Source organism: Ruditapes philippinarum, unplaced genomic scaffold (assembly GCF_026571515.1).
Source record: "Ruditapes philippinarum isolate M1 unplaced genomic scaffold, ASM2657151v2 ctg6775_1_1_1_1, whole genome shotgun sequence".
In the NCBI taxonomy this organism is placed as follows: domain Eukaryota; kingdom Metazoa; phylum Mollusca; class Bivalvia; order Venerida; family Veneridae; genus Ruditapes; species Ruditapes philippinarum.
Genome location: NW_026852609.1, coordinates 27,599 through 46,088, shown reverse-complemented (window position 1 = coordinate 46,088; position 18,490 = coordinate 27,599). Strand labels below are relative to the sequence as shown.

The following is an 18,490-nucleotide window of genomic DNA, read 5'->3' as shown; positions in this document are numbered from 1 at the left end:
TTGCAGCAACTGTGTAGCAGGAGACAAAAATATTCACAGGGCAATACGCGTTTTTTTTTCAAGGGCCATAACTTGCATAGTACTTGAGCTACCGATCAGTCCTGTAAAGATTCATTGAAATTGCATTAGTAGTCTAAGAGTAGTCTGGACAAATTTTAAAAGTAAAAATCATTCAAGGGCCATAACTCTGACAAATATCATTGATCCAGAACTCTGTAGAGGCGACACAAAAAGAAACCAATAAACTAGTTGAGCAATAAAAGAAGTAAATGTTGGTTAAGATGAATACTAGTGGCGTATTCTTCTTTTTGGTAACTTTAATTGACTTAATCCAGGCTGTTTTAACAAAGATGAACAATAAACAGGTACCTGGTTTTCTGTACAGTGTCACTGGCATACTTGGTTCACTTAAACCACTATCTGATTCAGCAAAGACTCGGAACTTGTATTCCTGGTTCGGTCTCAGACCGGTCACATTGAACATTGTTTCTGGTACACGTCTTGCCACCGGAACCCAGTTACTGGATGGTAGTTCAGCCATTTCAACCTTGTAGTGAATAGGCGATTGTTTCCTCTGGTAAGCCGGAAGTTCTGCTGATCCCCAAGATAACTGGACAGATTCTGGTGTAAGTTCTTTCAATCTTGGTTCAGTGTATGGTAGCCTTGGTTTCACTGTAAAATAAAGAAACAAATCACAAACTAGAACTATCACTAAATGTGATTAATACCCCCACAAGACTGCTTCGGAAATGAGGATGTTACTAGTAACAGAATATCTTGTAAAAGAATTGAAATATAGAGTTATGGTTGTGGGCAATTAAAGATAGTTGTGGTTCTTGTGTATTGCATTTCCTTTCAATGTGGTTGGCCATTGATGAAGTTTTATTGAATTACTCTGTAATAAGTCCAGAAAGACAAAGAAAAGGAACAAAAGGCAATAACTCTATAAATACTGAAGATGGAGTTATAGTTCTTGTGCACTGCACTTCCTCTTTTTGTGCTTGACCATTGTATGAAGTTGTTTTGAATTTCAACCAGTACGTTTTAAGTTATGCTCCAGACAAGGAAAAGTATCAAAGGGCAGTAACTCTGTTTTTTGTCAAAATGAAGTTATGGCTCTTATGCACTGCACTTCCTTTTAATGTCCTTGACAACTGTATGAAGTTGTATTGAATTCCAAACAGTAGTTTTCAAGTAATGCTCTGGACAAGGAAAAGTAACAATGGGCAATAACTCTGTAATTTGTCAAGATGGAGTTATGGTTCTTGTGCACTGCACTTCCTCTCAATGTGCTTGACCATTGTATGAAGTTATATTGAATTCCAAACAATTAGTCTTCAAGTTATGCTCCGGACAAAAAATAGCAATGGAAAAGTAACAAAGGGCAGTAACTCTGTAATTAGTCAAGATGGAGTTATGGTTTTTGTGCACTGCACTTCCTCTCAATGTGCTTGACCATTGTATGAAGTTATAATGAATTCCAACAATTAGTCTTCAAGTTATACTCCGGACAAAAGAAAGCAATGGAAAAGTAACAAAGGGCAATAACTCTGTAATAACTTTAGATAGAGTTATGGTTCTTATGCACTGCACTTCCCCTTACTGTGTTTGAAAATTGTATGAAGTTGTTTTGAATTCCAACCAGTAGTGTTCAAGTTATGCCCCGGACAAGGAAAAGTAACAAAGGGCAGTAACTCTGTAATTAGTCAAGATAGAGTTATGGTTCTTGTGCACTGCACTTCCTCTCAATGTGCTTGACCATTGTATGTAGTTATATTGAATTCCAACCATTAGTCTTCAAGTTATGGTCCGGACAAAAGAAAGCAATGGAAAAGTAACAAAGGGCAATAACTCTGTAATTACTTTAGATAGAGTTATGGTTCTTGTGCAATGCACTTCCCCTTATTGTGTTTGACAATTGTATGAAGTTGTTTCGAATTCCAACCAGTAGTGTTCAAGTTATGCCCCGGACAAGGAAAAGTAACAAAGGGCAGTAACTCTGTAATTAGTCAAGATAGAGTTATGGTTCTTGTGCACTGCACTTCCTCTCAATGTGCTTGACCATTGTATGTAGTTATATTGAATTCCAACCATTAGTCTTCAAGTTATGGTCCGGACAAAAGAAAGCAACGGAAAAGTAACAAAGGGCAATAACTCTGTAATAACTTTAGATAGAGTTATGGTTCTTGTGCACTGCACTTCCCCTTATTGTGTTTGACAATTGTATGAAGTTGTTTTGAATTCCAACCAGTAGTTTTCAAGTTATGCCCCGGACAAGGAAAAGTAACAAAGGGCAATAACTCTGTAATTAGTCAAGATAGAGTTATGGTTCTTGTGCACTGCACTTCCTCTCAATGTGCTTGACCATTGTATGTAGTTATATTGAATTCCAACCATTAGTCTTCAAGTTATGGTTCGGACAAGGAAAATGCAACGGACGTCTGGACCGACCGACCGACCGACCGACCAACCGACCACAGGGTGACTCCTATATACCCCCCCAAACTTCGTTTTTGGGGGTATAATAAAATTATATTTTGTCTAGGTTTTAGGTTACACTGACACTGTAATGGTTAATTTGGCAACTTTCCAGCTTAACTGATTAAGATTTGTTTGTTTCATTTTACGCCTTTTTCCAAGAAAGTCCCCTATGTGCCCCTTTGTGCATTACTGCAGGCACAAGCAAGCATGTGGGTAAAACCAGCAACCTTCCTTTAGTTAGCTGGATAGCTTCCTCACAAGAAAGAATCCAAAGTTCCGGAGTAGAACAACCCATGTTCCGCAAGCTAGCTGAATGACTTCCTCACAGAAAAAATGCAAAGTCCCTCTAAAGATTCATTCCAACAGTGTTGAGAGGAAGCACATTGAAGTAAACGACCTTAACCACTAGGCCATGGATGCCCTGCATTGCTTTAAGTCTGGCAAAAACCAAATCACTTTTGAGTTGTTACAGGTTAAAGATTAATTTTATTCCTCTCCATTCACACAATTTACAAATACACAATACCTAACGCTTATGATACATTAAAGAAAATATATACGTGCACATTACAAACCTGGCATAGTTGTAAGAGCTGCAGATGGGCTAGGCGTCAGGTATCCGGAGTCTATGTGCGGGATCACACGGAACTGGTAGTCACGTGTAGGTTTCAAACCTGTAACATGGAAATCAAAAAATATCGCTTATATCAAGAAGTTTTTGTATACAGACATACATGTATGGATTTCCTCACCCAGAACATTATAGCTTGCTTAGTGATTTTTTTGCTGTCCAAAAAATGAGATAGCAAAGTCTATTCCTAATTTTTTGTTGATTTGCTAAAAACAGGGCAATTAGAGATTTATGTGTGTTTCTTCTTTTTTGTATGACTTGAAATTTGAGTATATTGCAATTTCAAAATGTACCTGTTACTTTGTAAGTGGTGTCTATAACTCTTGTAGCAATTGGCTTCCAGTCAGAGAAGGGCGATTCCAACATTTCAACCTGGTAACTAATTGGTTTATCAATATCATACATGGGTCGTCGCCATGACAACCTAAGAGAGTGTGGCTCCACTTCCGAGATAATGACCTTTTCTGGCAAGCCTCTTGGAACTGTAGTAGGCACAACAATTGTAAAAATTCTGCATTAAATCATGTCATATATATACATGTATATTAACACTTAAATTTATTTCTTAACAAATGTATAAAATCTTTAAATAACCACATGACCATGTTGGTCCAAAGGACTTGCTATAAATGCCAGAGTTAAGAAAGGGCGATAAATCTCACCTTGACCATGGAGGCCCTAAGGATACACAATAAATGCCAGAGTTTAGAAAGCATGATAAATCTTACCTTGAGAAGATGGTCTCATTGAGACGGGCAAAGCTGGTGATGGTGGACTCACTCCGTATGGTGTCAGGGCTCGAACTCTGAAGTTATAGTCTCTGTCACTGTCAAGGTGCATGACCCTGTACCTGGTAGTTGGTATTCCTGGAACAGAACATTTAATATTACGAAAAAAAAAGAACCAAGTTTTCCGCCCATCTTACATAATTGACAAAAATACAGTCAAACCTGGCATATAGACCACCTATGAATAAAGATAACCCTGCAAATATAGGTCACTTTTTGATAACCCATCATTGATAAAAATGGAATAAATAACTTCCAAATAAAGACCATTTGTCTATAAAGGCCATGATTTGTCTCTGCCTTTAGTGACCTGTTAGTCACAGGTTTGTCTGTACACAACAACAAAGGGCCATAATTCAGCAATAGTATGAATCAATCACTAACTCTTGAAAATATGCCTAAAGCACTTGATGACAACCATTTTATGGAAATTTTGATTTCAAAAAAATACAGAAAAAGTTGTGCACACAAGAAATTGTTCGCACATACACAAGCCAAAAATCTGAAGTCCTTAAACTTCTCTTACCAGTAACAAGTGTTTTCCATTCAGGCATTGGAGGTTCTTGATATTCCAGCATATACATCAGAGGTTCTTCATCGAGATTGTAGGGCGGGATATTTACACGGTCCCATGACAAATTCACACTCCTGCTATCCGGCTCATAGTCAATAACTTCAAGTCTGTCCACTGGTGCCCTGCTCTGGGCTGAAATAATATTTTCATTTTTTTTTTTCTTCAAATAATCATGATTTAAATTTGACAAGTTTAATCCAAGCAGCTTAAAGGAGCTCAAATCAGAGGTCTAAAAGCCAAAAAGATATATTTTGAATTCATGCATAGATTAAGTGATGCACTAAAGATGGGGAAAAAAATCTGCGAATGATGATTAAGAAATATACTAAGAATTAAATTGAAAATTCATTTTTTCATGATTTTTAGCTCGGTTTTAACGAAAAGTTATAAACAACTTTTTTTATTTCTTTTTACTTTGCACAGTGTAAATGATTTATCTGGGGAAAAGGAGAGAGAGAGAGAGTGATCCGAAATATTGCAAACAAATTATTTGTCCAGATCTATACCAAATGCTACACAAATCTCAAAAAAAATATTTTCAGTGATGTCATGTAAAAAAAATCAGTGAAGTCTTTTTATTATAATAAGTTGAACTATGTAACCCAAAAAGTTCTAAGAAAAGTAATACAAATTTTTATCTTAAAGGGACTCCACTGAGTTTTTGTTTTGATTTTTTGACATGAAGGGACCAAAAGTTTTGAACAAATGTATGTAGGTCTTGACTATAACTTGTGTACAAATTTTCGGATCATTTGTTCACTAAGCCTCCCAGGGATTATCAATTTTATTGCCCCAAATTGACCTCAAATTGGAAAAGCGTTGCAATGCTTTTTACTCAAATCGACCACAAAACTGCATAGAATATTGATTGCCATTTTATCAACAAGTATATTTATATATAATCTATTGTAAAGTTTTCCACTGTAAGCGCACCAGTACATGAATTAATTTCATTTTTTTATGATTTTAAGCCATTTAACCTCAGTGGAGTCTGCAGGCTCACAAAATTTACACAATCAAAGGAATCCAGTGTATTAAGATAACAGTAAGCAATATTCAAAATTTCAAGATTGCAACTTACCAAATCAAAAGAAATAAGAATACCTAGCTTTTAAAAATTACAAAACATACCAAGTTTTTCTGTATGCTAACAGTAACTTACCAAGTTGGCACTAAGCCACTTACTTTAGACAGAGGATAACTTACCAAGTTTGGTGTAAAGAGACACAGCTGGGGAAGGTTCGCTGACGATACCAGTCGGTGTCTTGGCTCGCACCCGGAACCTGTAATCATGACCTGGTCTAAGACCCTCAACAATGTACTCTGTGTCGTCCAAGTCTCTAGCAATGGTCCTCCAGTCCTTATGAGGTGGTTCTTCAACCTGAATTGGTTTTCAACATAATTCTATTTAAAAGTATGGTCATATGAAATACTCAAAGGTCTGAATAATTTATTTGTACGGTCATTCAAATTTTTTTTAAACATTCGGGAAAACTGTGAGTTTGAAAACCCTGCTGTTGCATAAAAAAGCACACATCATAAAACTGTTTGTTTGACTGTTGTTGTTTTTTTAGGCCAGTTTTAACAATTTTGGTCATAAATTGACAGTCAGCCCACCTAACCTGTTTGGCCTGGATAACTAACCAGTAATTACCAATTTCTCTGAAAATGACCGACTACTAATCCCCTATGAGTTTTGAACCAGCATTTTGAAACAAATGACCATTAGACTCAATGAAGGAGAGTAAAAAAAATGTCATAAAGAAATTTTGCCTTGCCCAAGGACTGAACTGGCGACCCCTGGATTATAAATCGGAAACTCACCCTATTGAGGTAAGGGGGCAATACCTCTATAATGTGGGCGCAGAGCAACAAAACTGAATAACAAATCATTTATGCAAATCAATACCTCAAGCATATACATCAAATGCGAATCACCCAAACTAAATGCAGGTATATCCACACGCGACCAGGACAACTTGGCTCGCGTATCTTCATAGTCAATGATTTCAGGACGTGTGACTGGAACGCCAGGGAAGGCTGTAAATTATCAAAACAACCAAATTATAGTGTATTAACTAAAAGTGCTTGGTCATCCTTTTTCTACAAAGTATAACAAATTTTAAGTATTTATTTTACAAAAATAATGAAAGTATCAAAACTTGAAGAAATTTTGATATAATACTTAGGTTTCATAAAACATCTTAAAAACTAGAAAAGTGTCCAAAGGACACGGATGCCCCCACTGTGCAGATGTGCTCATAAACAAAAGCATGCTATCTGTATGTAAGATTTTTATGTGGAACTTTTTCATTCCACTGTTTCATTTCTGTACATATACCTAAAATGATCTACAGGTAACCTTATGTACATGTTAAATTAAATTACAAATGTAAAATTTATATGTTCAATTATTTATATGGTATATAGTGAAAAAATCAACAAAGGGCCATAATTCTGTTAAATTTGGTCGCAACAAAAATTTCTTCCTTTACTACCATCTACACATTAAAGCTGTTCATCCCTGGAAGTTTAAGCAAAATCTGCCATCCGGTTTAAGAGGAGTTGCGTTCACAAAATTTCTATATGGTATATAGTGAAAAACTTAACAAAGGGCCATAATTCTGTTAAATTTGGTTGCAGCAAAATTCCTTCCTTTACTACCATCTACACATTAAGGTTGTTCATCCCTGAAAGTTTAAACAAAATCTGCCAACCAGTTTAAGAGTTGCGTTCACAAAATTTCTATATGGTATAAAGTGAAAAAATCAACAAAGGGCCGTAATTCTGTTAAATTTGGCCGCAGCAAAAATTCCTTCCTTTACTGCCATCTACAAATTAAGGTTGTTCATCCCTGAAAGTTTAAACAAAATCTGCCATCCGGTTTAAGAGGAGTTGCGTTCACAAAATTTCTACATAGTATATAGTGAAAAAATCAACAAAGGACCATAATTCTGTTAAATTTGGTCGCAGCAAAAATTCCTTTCTTTACAACCATCTACACATTAAGGTTGTTCATCCCTGGAAGTTTAAGCAAAATCTGCCATCCGGTTTAAGAGGAGTTGCGTTCACAAGATTTCGGGACGTACGGACGGACAGACGGACGGACAAGTGCAACGCTATATGCTCCCACTTTGTGGGGGCATAAACATCTTAACTGGCATGCCTCCGCTGCATAAATTTTCATTCTGTTTTTTTCTTTAGATTTAACCTTTAACCTGCTGGAACCAAAAAAAAAAGAAGATTAGCCTTTGCCACCACAAGCCAACCTTCAGCCGGTGCTAGGGGGCGTGAGGGATGTTGCAGTTATTCATTATCCCTGATGTACTGACTCAATCAAACCAAGTAAGTGATTCATATAAGTTTCAATAGCTTGTTTCACAATCAAGCTTAAATAAATATGTTTAAACCAAACCAGGCTCAACCATCCTATTAGCTTTATTTTTGTATTTTTGAAATTGAAATTGATAAACATTTAAATGGTTGGTACTGGCAAATCCATTCCACCACCTCAGCAGGGTAAGTAATCTAAAGAAGAAATGCATATCAAATAAAACACTACCTGTGGCCCTGGGAAGCCACAACGGTTCTGTCGGTTCGCTCATTCCGAAATCATTCTCTGCTCGGACTCGGATCATGAAATCTCTGTCGTGTGGAAGCTCAGATAAATAGTGTGAAGTGTCACGAAGGCGGCTAGACAGTGGCATCCAGTCTTTGCCTACAAATAGTTACAAAACATATCAATATGTGAACAGTCTTTTTTTCATACCATGTTTCATCTCAAGTTTCCCGCAATTTTTTTTTTGGAATTAGAATTGTGTTAATAAAAATGTTGAAAGAAGCAAAAGAGTAAGAAATAAACTCAAAGTTTTGAAAAGCATATCAATTTAAAGAAACTTACAAGTACATGTATAAAATAAGGAAAGAAAAGTAAATAAGATATATCAAACTGAAGAAAACTTCTCATGTAATCACACATTTTACGTTGTATTGAGACTTTAGTATTAAAGTTTTCTTTTTTAAATGACTTTACTGGAAATAGTAGTGAAAGATTTATATACAGTTCTATGTAGGCTTGGATCAATAACTTTTGTGCAAGATTACAGATCATTGGTTTCCCTCTGGGTTTTTCCCCCCCCCAAGAATAATCATTTTCATTATGAATAATGACCTAACAATAAAGTGTTTAAACACTTGTATCTAAAATCTGACTAATAATCACTAAGAAATCACACAAAATTCACAATTCAAACTTAAACTACCAGTAAGTTTTTTCTTATTATTTGTACATCTTTCTGCTTTGTGAAATGTTTATACATTTTTCTTAAATCTGAATTTTTGTAGATTTACGTTACACATCTCTCATCTTGAAGCGAGTTGCCTTTACCATGTGTTATAAATAGAAATGTGTTATGATTATATTATAAGTATATAAAACAATCAAGGCCATCTGATCAAAAGAAATATGACCCGTTATATTAGATAACACACTTCAAACATGAAGTTACTTTAAATAAAGCTGTTAACGATGTTAATAATGAAAAAGTTTGTAAAATGAAGTGTTATTTTATACCAGGAAGCTCTTTCGCTTCCAATCTGTATGAAACAGGGGGCGTTCTCTTTGATTGGTAGGTCTCCGCAGGTCGCCATGCCAACCTCAATGTCTCCTCCCCCAAGTCAGTTATGATTGGTCGATGAGAAGGCAATCTGGGCGGAGCTAAATATGAACAGAAGATAAGTAGACAAAAGTCAGCTTTTAGTGTCTAAAAGTCAGTATTGAGTTACTTCTTTACTTTGAACCAGCAATATCTCCACATGTGCAACATGCTGAGAAAGGAAGCAAGACTGTAATTCTATGATCTGATTGGTTGAATTTGAATTTTGATATTGGCCAATGGCAGAGCTTCATATTTAGACTGGTAATAAAATATTTTTAAAACAAACATGGAAAAAATGCTTCACTTTTACCTTAGGATTGAAATCTATCATAGCTTCCTTTCAAGATGTTTAAATATTAAATAAATGTTAAAATTTTATTATGTTTTTAATCTGGTTAAGTGAATGAGAAATGAGTGAATATGAAATTAAACAATAATTAATGACATGTATCTTAATAATTGTTAAATATTATTATAAATTTTATTATTTTTCATTATCAGTAAGCTATCAAAAAAAATACAAACAATATCAAAAAACATCAAGCAATATTGCTTGAACTAGGCAAAATTGCCTCGAAATAAGCAAAATTGCCCAAAAATAAGCAAAATTGCATGAAACTAAGCTAAATTTTAAACAATTATCAACAACAATATTTGAAAATTTACAAACACCACAAAAAAAATTAATGGAAAATAAACGAATCAATTATTATAATAAAAAACAATACAATTTTCACGAAACAACAAATTATGTTACTCAAAATATCTTTCTTTCCCTCCCATACTCACCCCGCATTTCAGGCATGTCCAGCTGTTTACTAGTTCCATCTGAACAAAAATAAAGAGAAAGAAAAAGTAGCTTTAGATAATATAATACAAGTAAAAATTCAAATATTTTCTTCCTTTTTTGTAGTTAAATGTTAGCATAAAACTCCAATGGTCAACAAGAAGTATTGTTCCTCTGGTGTCTGGTGTGGTTTTTTTCAGTCTTGATCAACCAATTTAAAATAGAAAATAAATCGTTTTAGTGGCGTGAAACCTCTCTTATTTACAGTCATACAGAAGAATTCAACCAAAAAAACAACAACAAAAAAAAACACGCAGCAGTGTTTTTTTCCCACTTAGTTGAATGGAAAGAGGCCAATTATTAGCCTCTAGATTTTGGGGAAAATTATTGTAAAAATTTAAAATTTGAAGTAAAAAAGCTGGGGTAAGATTTTTGGGAAAACTGGATGATTCTAAAGAAAATTTCAATTCAGAAGAGGCCTTTTAGAGGAATCCATTATATAATAAGCAGAAAAATCACTACATAGGTTTCACCACATTTCAAGTTTACAATCCAATTGTCCACAAAAATCTTAAATTCAAGTATTTTGAGAAAATATTTGCTTTCGATTTCTAAGGTTTCCGGTAGAAATATTATCTAGGTGTTTATGGAGTTTTATGTTAACTTTTAACTCGAATATAAATTTCATTATATATTATCTAAAAAAAAAACATATAAAAGTCAAAGGCAGTTCAATAAACACAACATGTAGAGTGCAAAAATATGCATTGTATGAAAAACAAAACAACCACTCTTCGAAGACCATGTGAAAGAAGTTTGTAGAATCTGTGAAGAAGCAGAAAAACATGATTGTGCATAGAGGGGAAATACATGTTTCAAAGCAATTGGATTTCAACAGCACACATTTGAAAACAGGGGATATTTGAAAAACAGGGGTAAAGAAACAATAAAACTGTGATAAAGAATGAGAGCATGCAATTTGGAAAAAGCAAGATGCAAGTTGTTGTCTTAAACAAGAGCACAATATGGGGCGTTAAACACTTGTCTCTTAAAATTGGCATAACTTAACAAATAAAGCTTTCAGAATTATGGCCCATTGTCTAACAACTGCATCATTTTATGATAAGCAAGTATTCCAAGTTTCATGTTGATACCTTTTAAAAAGTTTAAATAATAAGCTACATTAAAATTTTTGCATGACGATGAAGACCATAATAGTTTTCTTAGATTTTTTCTTTGCATCAGACAAGCTAAAAATAAAACCCTTATATCTCAGACTTTGTGTAATTGATAGACTTTGGTTCATATTTGGAGCCATCCTTTTTTTTCAAGTTCGAGGGATTTCAATATTAAGGCACATGTATTAATAAAATCAATCAGTCAACTGTATGTCATCCAGCAAAGAAGTACAAGATGGCCTGACTCTATAACAGTGTGTTGCATTAGGCATGTACTTATCAGTACGAACATTCAAAGGGTCTAAAATGAAACGCACATCTTATATCTGTTACCCAAAACTTGGCAAATGTGGGTTTTTCCAAGCTTATCCGCGTATACAAACAATTTTTTACACTTATAGCATTACATTGCACTGCCGTTCAAATAAATTAGTTAACGGGTTGTGCTTTTTTTTCTGAAGCTGCGACTATAAAAAATTGTTCGTACCCTCAGATTAGCTGGGAAAATCAACAAGAGCTGTCGGTAGGACAGCATGCTCGACTATTCTTAGTGCTTGATAGTAAAAAAAATGCCTGATACAGTTACCTCCTCCTGTTTACAGGTTGGGGTCATGATGGTGAACAAGTGTGCAAAGTTTCAAAGCCATATGTCAATGGACTTTGAAAATATTTGAACTATTACAAAAACTTTAACGTAAATTCTAAGTCGAAAAAGGGGCATAATTCTGTCAAAATGCTTGATAGAGTTAGCTCCTCCTGTTTACAGGTTGGGGTCATGATGTTGAACAAGTGTGCAAAGTTTCAAAGCCATATGTCTATGGACTTTGAAAATATTTGAACTATTACAAAAACTTTAACGTAAATTCTAAGTCGAAAAAGGGGCATAATTCTGTCAAAATGCTTGATAGAGTTACCTCCTCCTGTTTACAGGTTGGGGTCATGATGTTGAACAAGTGTGCAAAGTTTCAAAGCCATATGTCAATGGACTTTGAAAATATTTGAACTATTACAAAAACTTTAACGTAAATTCTAAGTCGAAAAAGGGGCATAATTCTATCAAAATGCTTAATAGAGTTACCTCCTGCTGTCTACAGGTTGGGGTCATGATGTTGAACAAGTGTGCAAAGTTTCAAAGCCATATGTCTATGGACTTTGAAAATATTTGAACTATTACAAAAACTTTAACGGAAATTCTAAGTCGAAAAAGGGGCATAATTCTGTCAAAAATGCTTGATAGTTACCTCCTCCTGTCTACAGGTTGGGGTCATGATGGTGAACAAGTGTGCAAAGTTTCAAAGCCATATGTCAATGGACTTTGAAAATATTTGAACTATTACAAAAACTTTAACGTAAATTCTAAGTCGAAAAAGGGGCATAATTCTGTCAAAATACTTGATAGAGTTACCTCCTCCTGTCTACAGGTTGGGGTCATGATGGTGAACAAGTGTGCAAAGTTTCAAAGCCATATGTCAATGGACTTTGAAAATATTTGAACTATTACAAAAACTTTAACGTAAATTCTAAGTCGAAAAAGGGGCATAATTCTGTCAAAATACTTGATAGAGTTACCTCCTCCTGTCTACAGGTTGGGGTCATGATGGTGAACAAGTGTGCAAAGTTTCAAAGCCATATGTCAATGGACTTTGAAAATATTTGAACTATTACAAAAACTTTAACATAAGTGGTTACGCCGACGCCGACGCTCGGGTGACTGCAATAGCTCTACTTATTCTTATCGAATAGTCGAGCTAAAAATATTCTTAATTTAGGAGTATTACAATACGAAATCCAAGTTTTTCACTGAAACTACCGATTTATCACTGTTGTACAATAGACTCGGTTTTTACGTTTTATTTTCAGAGAAAGCCATTTGATATCACTCAAACTTAAACAGTGATATAAGGTCATAATTATGTGCAAGGTTGTTGGGATGAGGGGTCTCAATTTCAAGATTGTTTATCAAAATAGAAAAATCATTTTTATCAAGGTTGGGTTGAAGGAAAAATGTGCATATGATAAATTTTGTTTCATTTCATTATATATGAGAATATTTGATTAGATTTTGTTTAGCATGTGAAGGAACATTCTGAAAGTGAGATTTTGGACAAGAAGTAACACAGAATGTGACAAATGCTTTGGAAAAATTTGATGGGTAAAGTCAAGGTGTGAATATTTCCATGAAGTTCATATAGTATTGAATTATCAATAGTTACCTTTAACTTAAAACCTTCTGGACATAACAATCTTAATTACATAAAGAATAAATTTTTGAGGAAAACAACGATATATTTACTTATAATTTAAAATTTGAGGTCTTTTACATCAAATTTTTGATTATTATTATTTAAAATAAATAACATAGCTGCAAGGAAAAGTCAACTCGGTTTATAATAAGCAATTAAAATACAAAACAAAAATCAAGCAAGAACTAACCAACTCTTTTATCAAGCGAGGCATTCCAAGTGGGTTCGCTAGCACCATGTTGATTTTGGGCTCGTACTCGGAACTCGTATTCCTTATCAGGTCTCAAGTGTCTGGCAGTGAACGATGTTCCATGCACAGCCGATGCTATCTTTGTCCATTCTCGACTCGGCACTTCTCGTGATTCTATTACATACGAAATATGTCGAGCATCATCCGGTAAATCGTAAGTTGGAGCTGGCAGCCACGATAACTGCACTGAATCTTCACGTTTGTTCAGCAGTGCTGGCCGATCGAATGGTATTTTTGGTACAGCCTTTATTTTTTCCTCTCTTCCAACTGAAGACCGTCTTCTTGGACTTTCATACACGCTCCTTGGTGTGTCATGCATTCTAACTGGACTTTCGTATCTTGTTGAAATACTTTCGTATGGTCTGACAGGGCTCTCATATTTTGTAGATATCCCATCATACTGTCGAATTGGACTCTCGTACCTTGACGAAATACTTTCATATGGCCTTACAGGACTCTCGTATTTTGTAGAAATCCCATCATACTGACGAACTGGACTTTCGTATCTTTTATAGGAATCATACTGTCGTACAGGACTTTCAAGTCTTCCAAAGGAACTATCGTATTGTGTAAGTGGACTTTCGTAGGAGCGTTTAGGGCTGTCGTAAGACATCTTGGAACTCTCAAAAGACATGTTCGGACTTTCAAAAGATGACTCGTACCTCGGTTTGTAGCTATCATACGAGCTTTTCGGGCTGTCATATTTTTTCTTCGAGCGTGGGGTGTAACTGTCATCAAGTTTTGTAGAAGCAAGCGGGCTTTCGTAGGTTCTTTTGACTTTAGCTGATAATAAATGAAGTATGAGCAATGCAGGCAACAAACACTTACCAATTAACTGTCATACATGTTTATAAAATGATTTCATCGTATTTACTAAACAAACTATAACAAACATTACAAAAACAATAAAATTTTATCCCATTCTAATAAATGGCTTTGTTTAAACTCATCTTGAAAGTGAATTCTCTTTGTTGAAAATCCCTTGTTATTCAATAGCTGAATTCATGTTTTATGTTTTAACCAGGACTATAAAATTGTATAACAAATATTATCTTATAGAAAATATTAAATTCTCATTTTGCTACAATTCTTAAAACTTAACTTTTTCCTTTGCAAATCAGAAAAATGACAAAGATAATGTAGCAAAATATACTAAGTTACTAACTGTTTGAGAATTTAACGATATCTACCAAAAGTTATTCTTAAGCTTTTCTTACTTAACTCTTATAAAGGTAAGTATTAAAATGTTTAAAAAAATAATAAAAAAAACAATTGTTAAATTGTCAGAAAATATAATTGCCCAGTCATGCATGTTTATTATTTTTCAATCCATTAAAAAAAAGCAAAAATAAATTTATTCAAACCACTCAAAACCAGTTTATACATACCATCGTACTTGTCATATTTATCGTATTTGTCATATTTGTCGAATTTATCGAATTTATCGTATTTATCGTATTTGTCAGAATCTAGATAAGGACGTTTAGCCGAGGTTGAATCGTCCAGCAAATATTTATCTGGTGTATATCTGTCCTTTCTTGATGTTCCTGTTGTTAAAAAAGATTTATTTCATTTCACGTTAACTAACAGCAATTGTTACCATTAATTATTATTCAAAAATATACTATGCTCATCTTTTGGTAAAATACTTTTTTTGCAAATATTTAATGAAATCTAGTAAATACATACTGAATATGTCTAATTTGAATAAACTGCATTTCCTATTACTGGTCAGGTAATTTGATAGTGGCTATTATCTTTAACAAATAAACTACTAAGAAAAATAAAAACATTAATTGTCTCAACACTGATCAAAATCATTGATATAGACATATGTTCTTGCAATAATTTACTCTTTTAAAGGTAACAATACTTACTTTCTTCAAGAAGTCTGTCAGGAGTGTATCGGTCTTTCTTTGGCTCTGAAAATAGATAACATTATTTATAAAATACAAATTCACACAATTTTTTTATAAATCTGTCGGTCTACCTCATGAATACTACACCAACTCATTCACCCTGATGTAGCCATCGCCTGTCTGTACATTCATGCAGTTTGACCTGAGGGTCTTTACAGTTGACGGACCAACTTTAAATTTTTATCATGTGACACCTCCAAAGCTCAAAAATAAAAATTGACAAGTCTGTTGAAGAAATTGAGTGCATGTTAAGGGTTATAAGGGATAAATAAAAAGTTTTTTATTCAAGCCTGACTGCCTTCAATATATCTTTACTAGCAATATTCAAATCATAGTACATGTACAATGCAAAATATTTTTCTGCCTTAATACCAGGTGACTTTACTCTGATTATCATGTGTACAATATATGTATACGTGTCATCAATGTGACGCATGTAAGTCAAGTATTATACTGATAAGTAATATCTACATGTATAATAATTTAAATTAGATATAATAATACATGTACAAAATGTAGTATCATAACTAAAAGTTTCAAAAGCATATGAATGAATTATTTTATTTTCTTGGCTGCTCATTATTGTTTTTTGTTGTTGTTAGATTTTACGTTGCACAATCACAGTATAGGTCATAAAATTATGGCAACCTTCCAGCTTTATTGGTGGAGAAAGACCTTGAGTGCCCCTCTGTACATTATTTCTGGCACAAACAAGCACAGAGTAGAACCAACGATGATCAGTGAGCTAGATGGATACCTTTCTCACATGTAGAATCTGGCAACCCTTGTGGGGCTCAAACCTACAGCTGTGAGAGGCAAAGGGTTTGAAGTCAAAGACCTTAACCACTCTACCATAAATGTTGCTAAACTCTCTTTTTACAAAAACAGGTCCCCAAAAAACAGAGAAAGAGTTCTGCCTTAAATGGCCTAGAGAACAACAGGGCATAAACTTTACCTAATTACTCCTCAGATTATTGTCAATGTGACCTTGACCTTCAGACCAAATCTCAGGACTGTAAGGATGTATATCTGTAAAAACTGACCCATTCACAGTATGCCCTCACTTTTAAAGCGGTGGTGTAATAAGACCACTCACCTATTATATGACAAATTAAGTTTGTTAAAATTTTCACTTTAACATGACTTTGTATTCTAATCCAGATCTGAGACCACACTCTAATGATTGTCATAACACACCTGTCAACACAGATAAGTGGGGACTTGTTTTTGTAACTATATACATATACAAGTATATTTCTTCTTCTTCTTCTTCCAATATAGTACAGACACCTTCCAGTGTATACTCGTACTAGCAATAGACCTTGAAGTAGATTTAGTGTGACAGAACCTTTGTACTGCATTGTCTTTATCTATATAATCTATGGCTGATTTTTTAGTCATACTCATGACATATCAGAGATATTTCAAGAAAATGATCACCTAATGTCATATCGGAGACTAACCAAACTGTAGACTGGTACTACTAAAGTTTTACCTTCTTCCTTGACAAAACTTACTTTTAACTTTGAACAAGTACCTTTAACTTATATCAAATGTACATGATATTTTGTTATCTCAACCATCCAAATAATCATGAAATCTCAGCTAATTTATTATCAATGAAATCTTAAACCCCTGATTTAAATGATATCATAAGTACAGTCTTAACTGACTCAGAATTAAGAAAAATGTGCAAATAGGTTATTATTCAAATTCTATCAGAAAATGGCTACAAATTTCAGTTCTTCACTGACAAAGGAGTCAGACACAGTAGAAGAAATGTTCTGTGAGGAATGTGATGGCCATGTTGCTCCAGCTGAAGGTTTCTGTGTGGATTGTGTGGAGTATAAATGTGACAACTGCCTTAAATACCACATGAGACACTTTAAAACCCATACCATACAAGACAAGAACTGTATGCCGCAGGATTTCTATCTGGAGAAATGTTCCACTCATCCTACCAAGAATATAAAGTTCTACTGCTCTGATTGTGAAACAGTTGCTTGTCCAGAATGCAAGAAAAATGACCATCAAAGTTGTGGACAGGTAAATCACTTGCCAACATTTATAAAAGATATCAAACAATCTCAAATATTGAAAGACTTTAAAGAAAACCTTCACAAATTGTCAAAAGACATTGCCTTAACTGAAGAATTGGTAAGATTCAAAAGTGATGCTATTGAAAAACAAGAAGTAAAGGCCAGACAAACATGTATGATGCATAAAAGTCATCTAATTGACATATACAGAAAACACCATAAAGAGCTCATCAAAGACTTTGATGAGAAAATGGAAGAAACTATTGCAAGATTAAAGAAAGAACGAAAGGCTCTTGTTGAAGTACTGTCTGAGAAAGAAACCAATTTGGAAGAAAAGATTAGTAAAGATGAACACGATGTGGACCAAAAGGTTGAAAGTTCAAATATTGTTTACAAAACAACTAAACAAAAATTCAACACTTTGGTGAGTGAATTGAAGAAATTGTCAACAGATATTTCCGTAGCAGAAGCACTGGATCAAAAATGCAAACTTTTTATAAACATACAAATTGCTGAAAAAATATCAAAAGAAATTAGCAAAACAACTGAAAAGCTAAAGAATTATGAAGAAAATTACATTAAAGTTGAACCAAAACTACAGTTAAATACCACAATTGCAACTTTAGAGAACTCAAAAGCATTTTTTTCATTTGAAATGAAACCAAAATCAGCAACCATAAGAAAGACAACTTTTGAAGGTGAATTAGACTTCTGGTTTGAAGAATTTTCATACCTGTGTATTTTGAGTAAAAGGACATTAGTGGTAACTGATTTCCACAACTATTGCCTGGGTATATTAAATATATCAAGCACAAATCTAGATTTTATTGATAAAAAAATATTACCAAATCAACCTTGGGCTATTGCAAAAATTACAGAAGATACAATTGCAATTACATTTCCCGATGCCGGTAAGATTAGGATTACACGGTTGTCTGAATC

General features: G+C 34.1%; 1 protein-coding gene across 7 annotated transcripts in view; it reads right to left on the bottom strand.

The window, feature by feature from the left end:
• The window catches only part of LOC132718960 (titin-like), a 60,550-nt gene that overhangs the window by 14,734 nt on the left and 27,326 nt on the right, over nt 1-18,490 (bottom strand). For 4 of the 7 annotated variants that reach the window (XM_060702676.1, XM_060702709.1, XM_060702692.1 and 1 more), the window contains 13 exons: nt 15,468-15,512; nt 14,979-15,137; nt 13,531-14,373; nt 9,922-9,960; nt 9,048-9,191; nt 8,037-8,192; nt 6,384-6,514; nt 5,681-5,855; nt 4,427-4,606; nt 3,841-3,978; nt 3,406-3,594; nt 3,057-3,155; nt 370-672 (listed from right to left, as the gene is read on the bottom strand). In XM_060702676.1, the coding sequence (XP_060558659.1) occupies nt 370-672; nt 3,057-3,155; nt 3,406-3,594; nt 3,841-3,978; nt 4,427-4,606; nt 5,681-5,855; nt 6,384-6,514; nt 8,037-8,192; nt 9,048-9,191; nt 9,922-9,960; nt 13,531-14,373; nt 14,979-15,137; nt 15,468-15,512 (2,601 nt within the window). The remainder of the gene's footprint in view (nt 1-369; nt 673-3,056; nt 3,156-3,405; nt 3,595-3,840; nt 3,979-4,426; nt 4,607-5,680; nt 5,856-6,383; nt 6,515-8,036; nt 8,193-9,047; nt 9,192-9,921; nt 9,961-13,530; nt 14,374-14,978; nt 15,138-15,467; nt 15,513-18,490) is intronic. The other 3 variants (XM_060702683.1, XM_060702718.1, XM_060702726.1) reach the window with 3 other exon arrangements.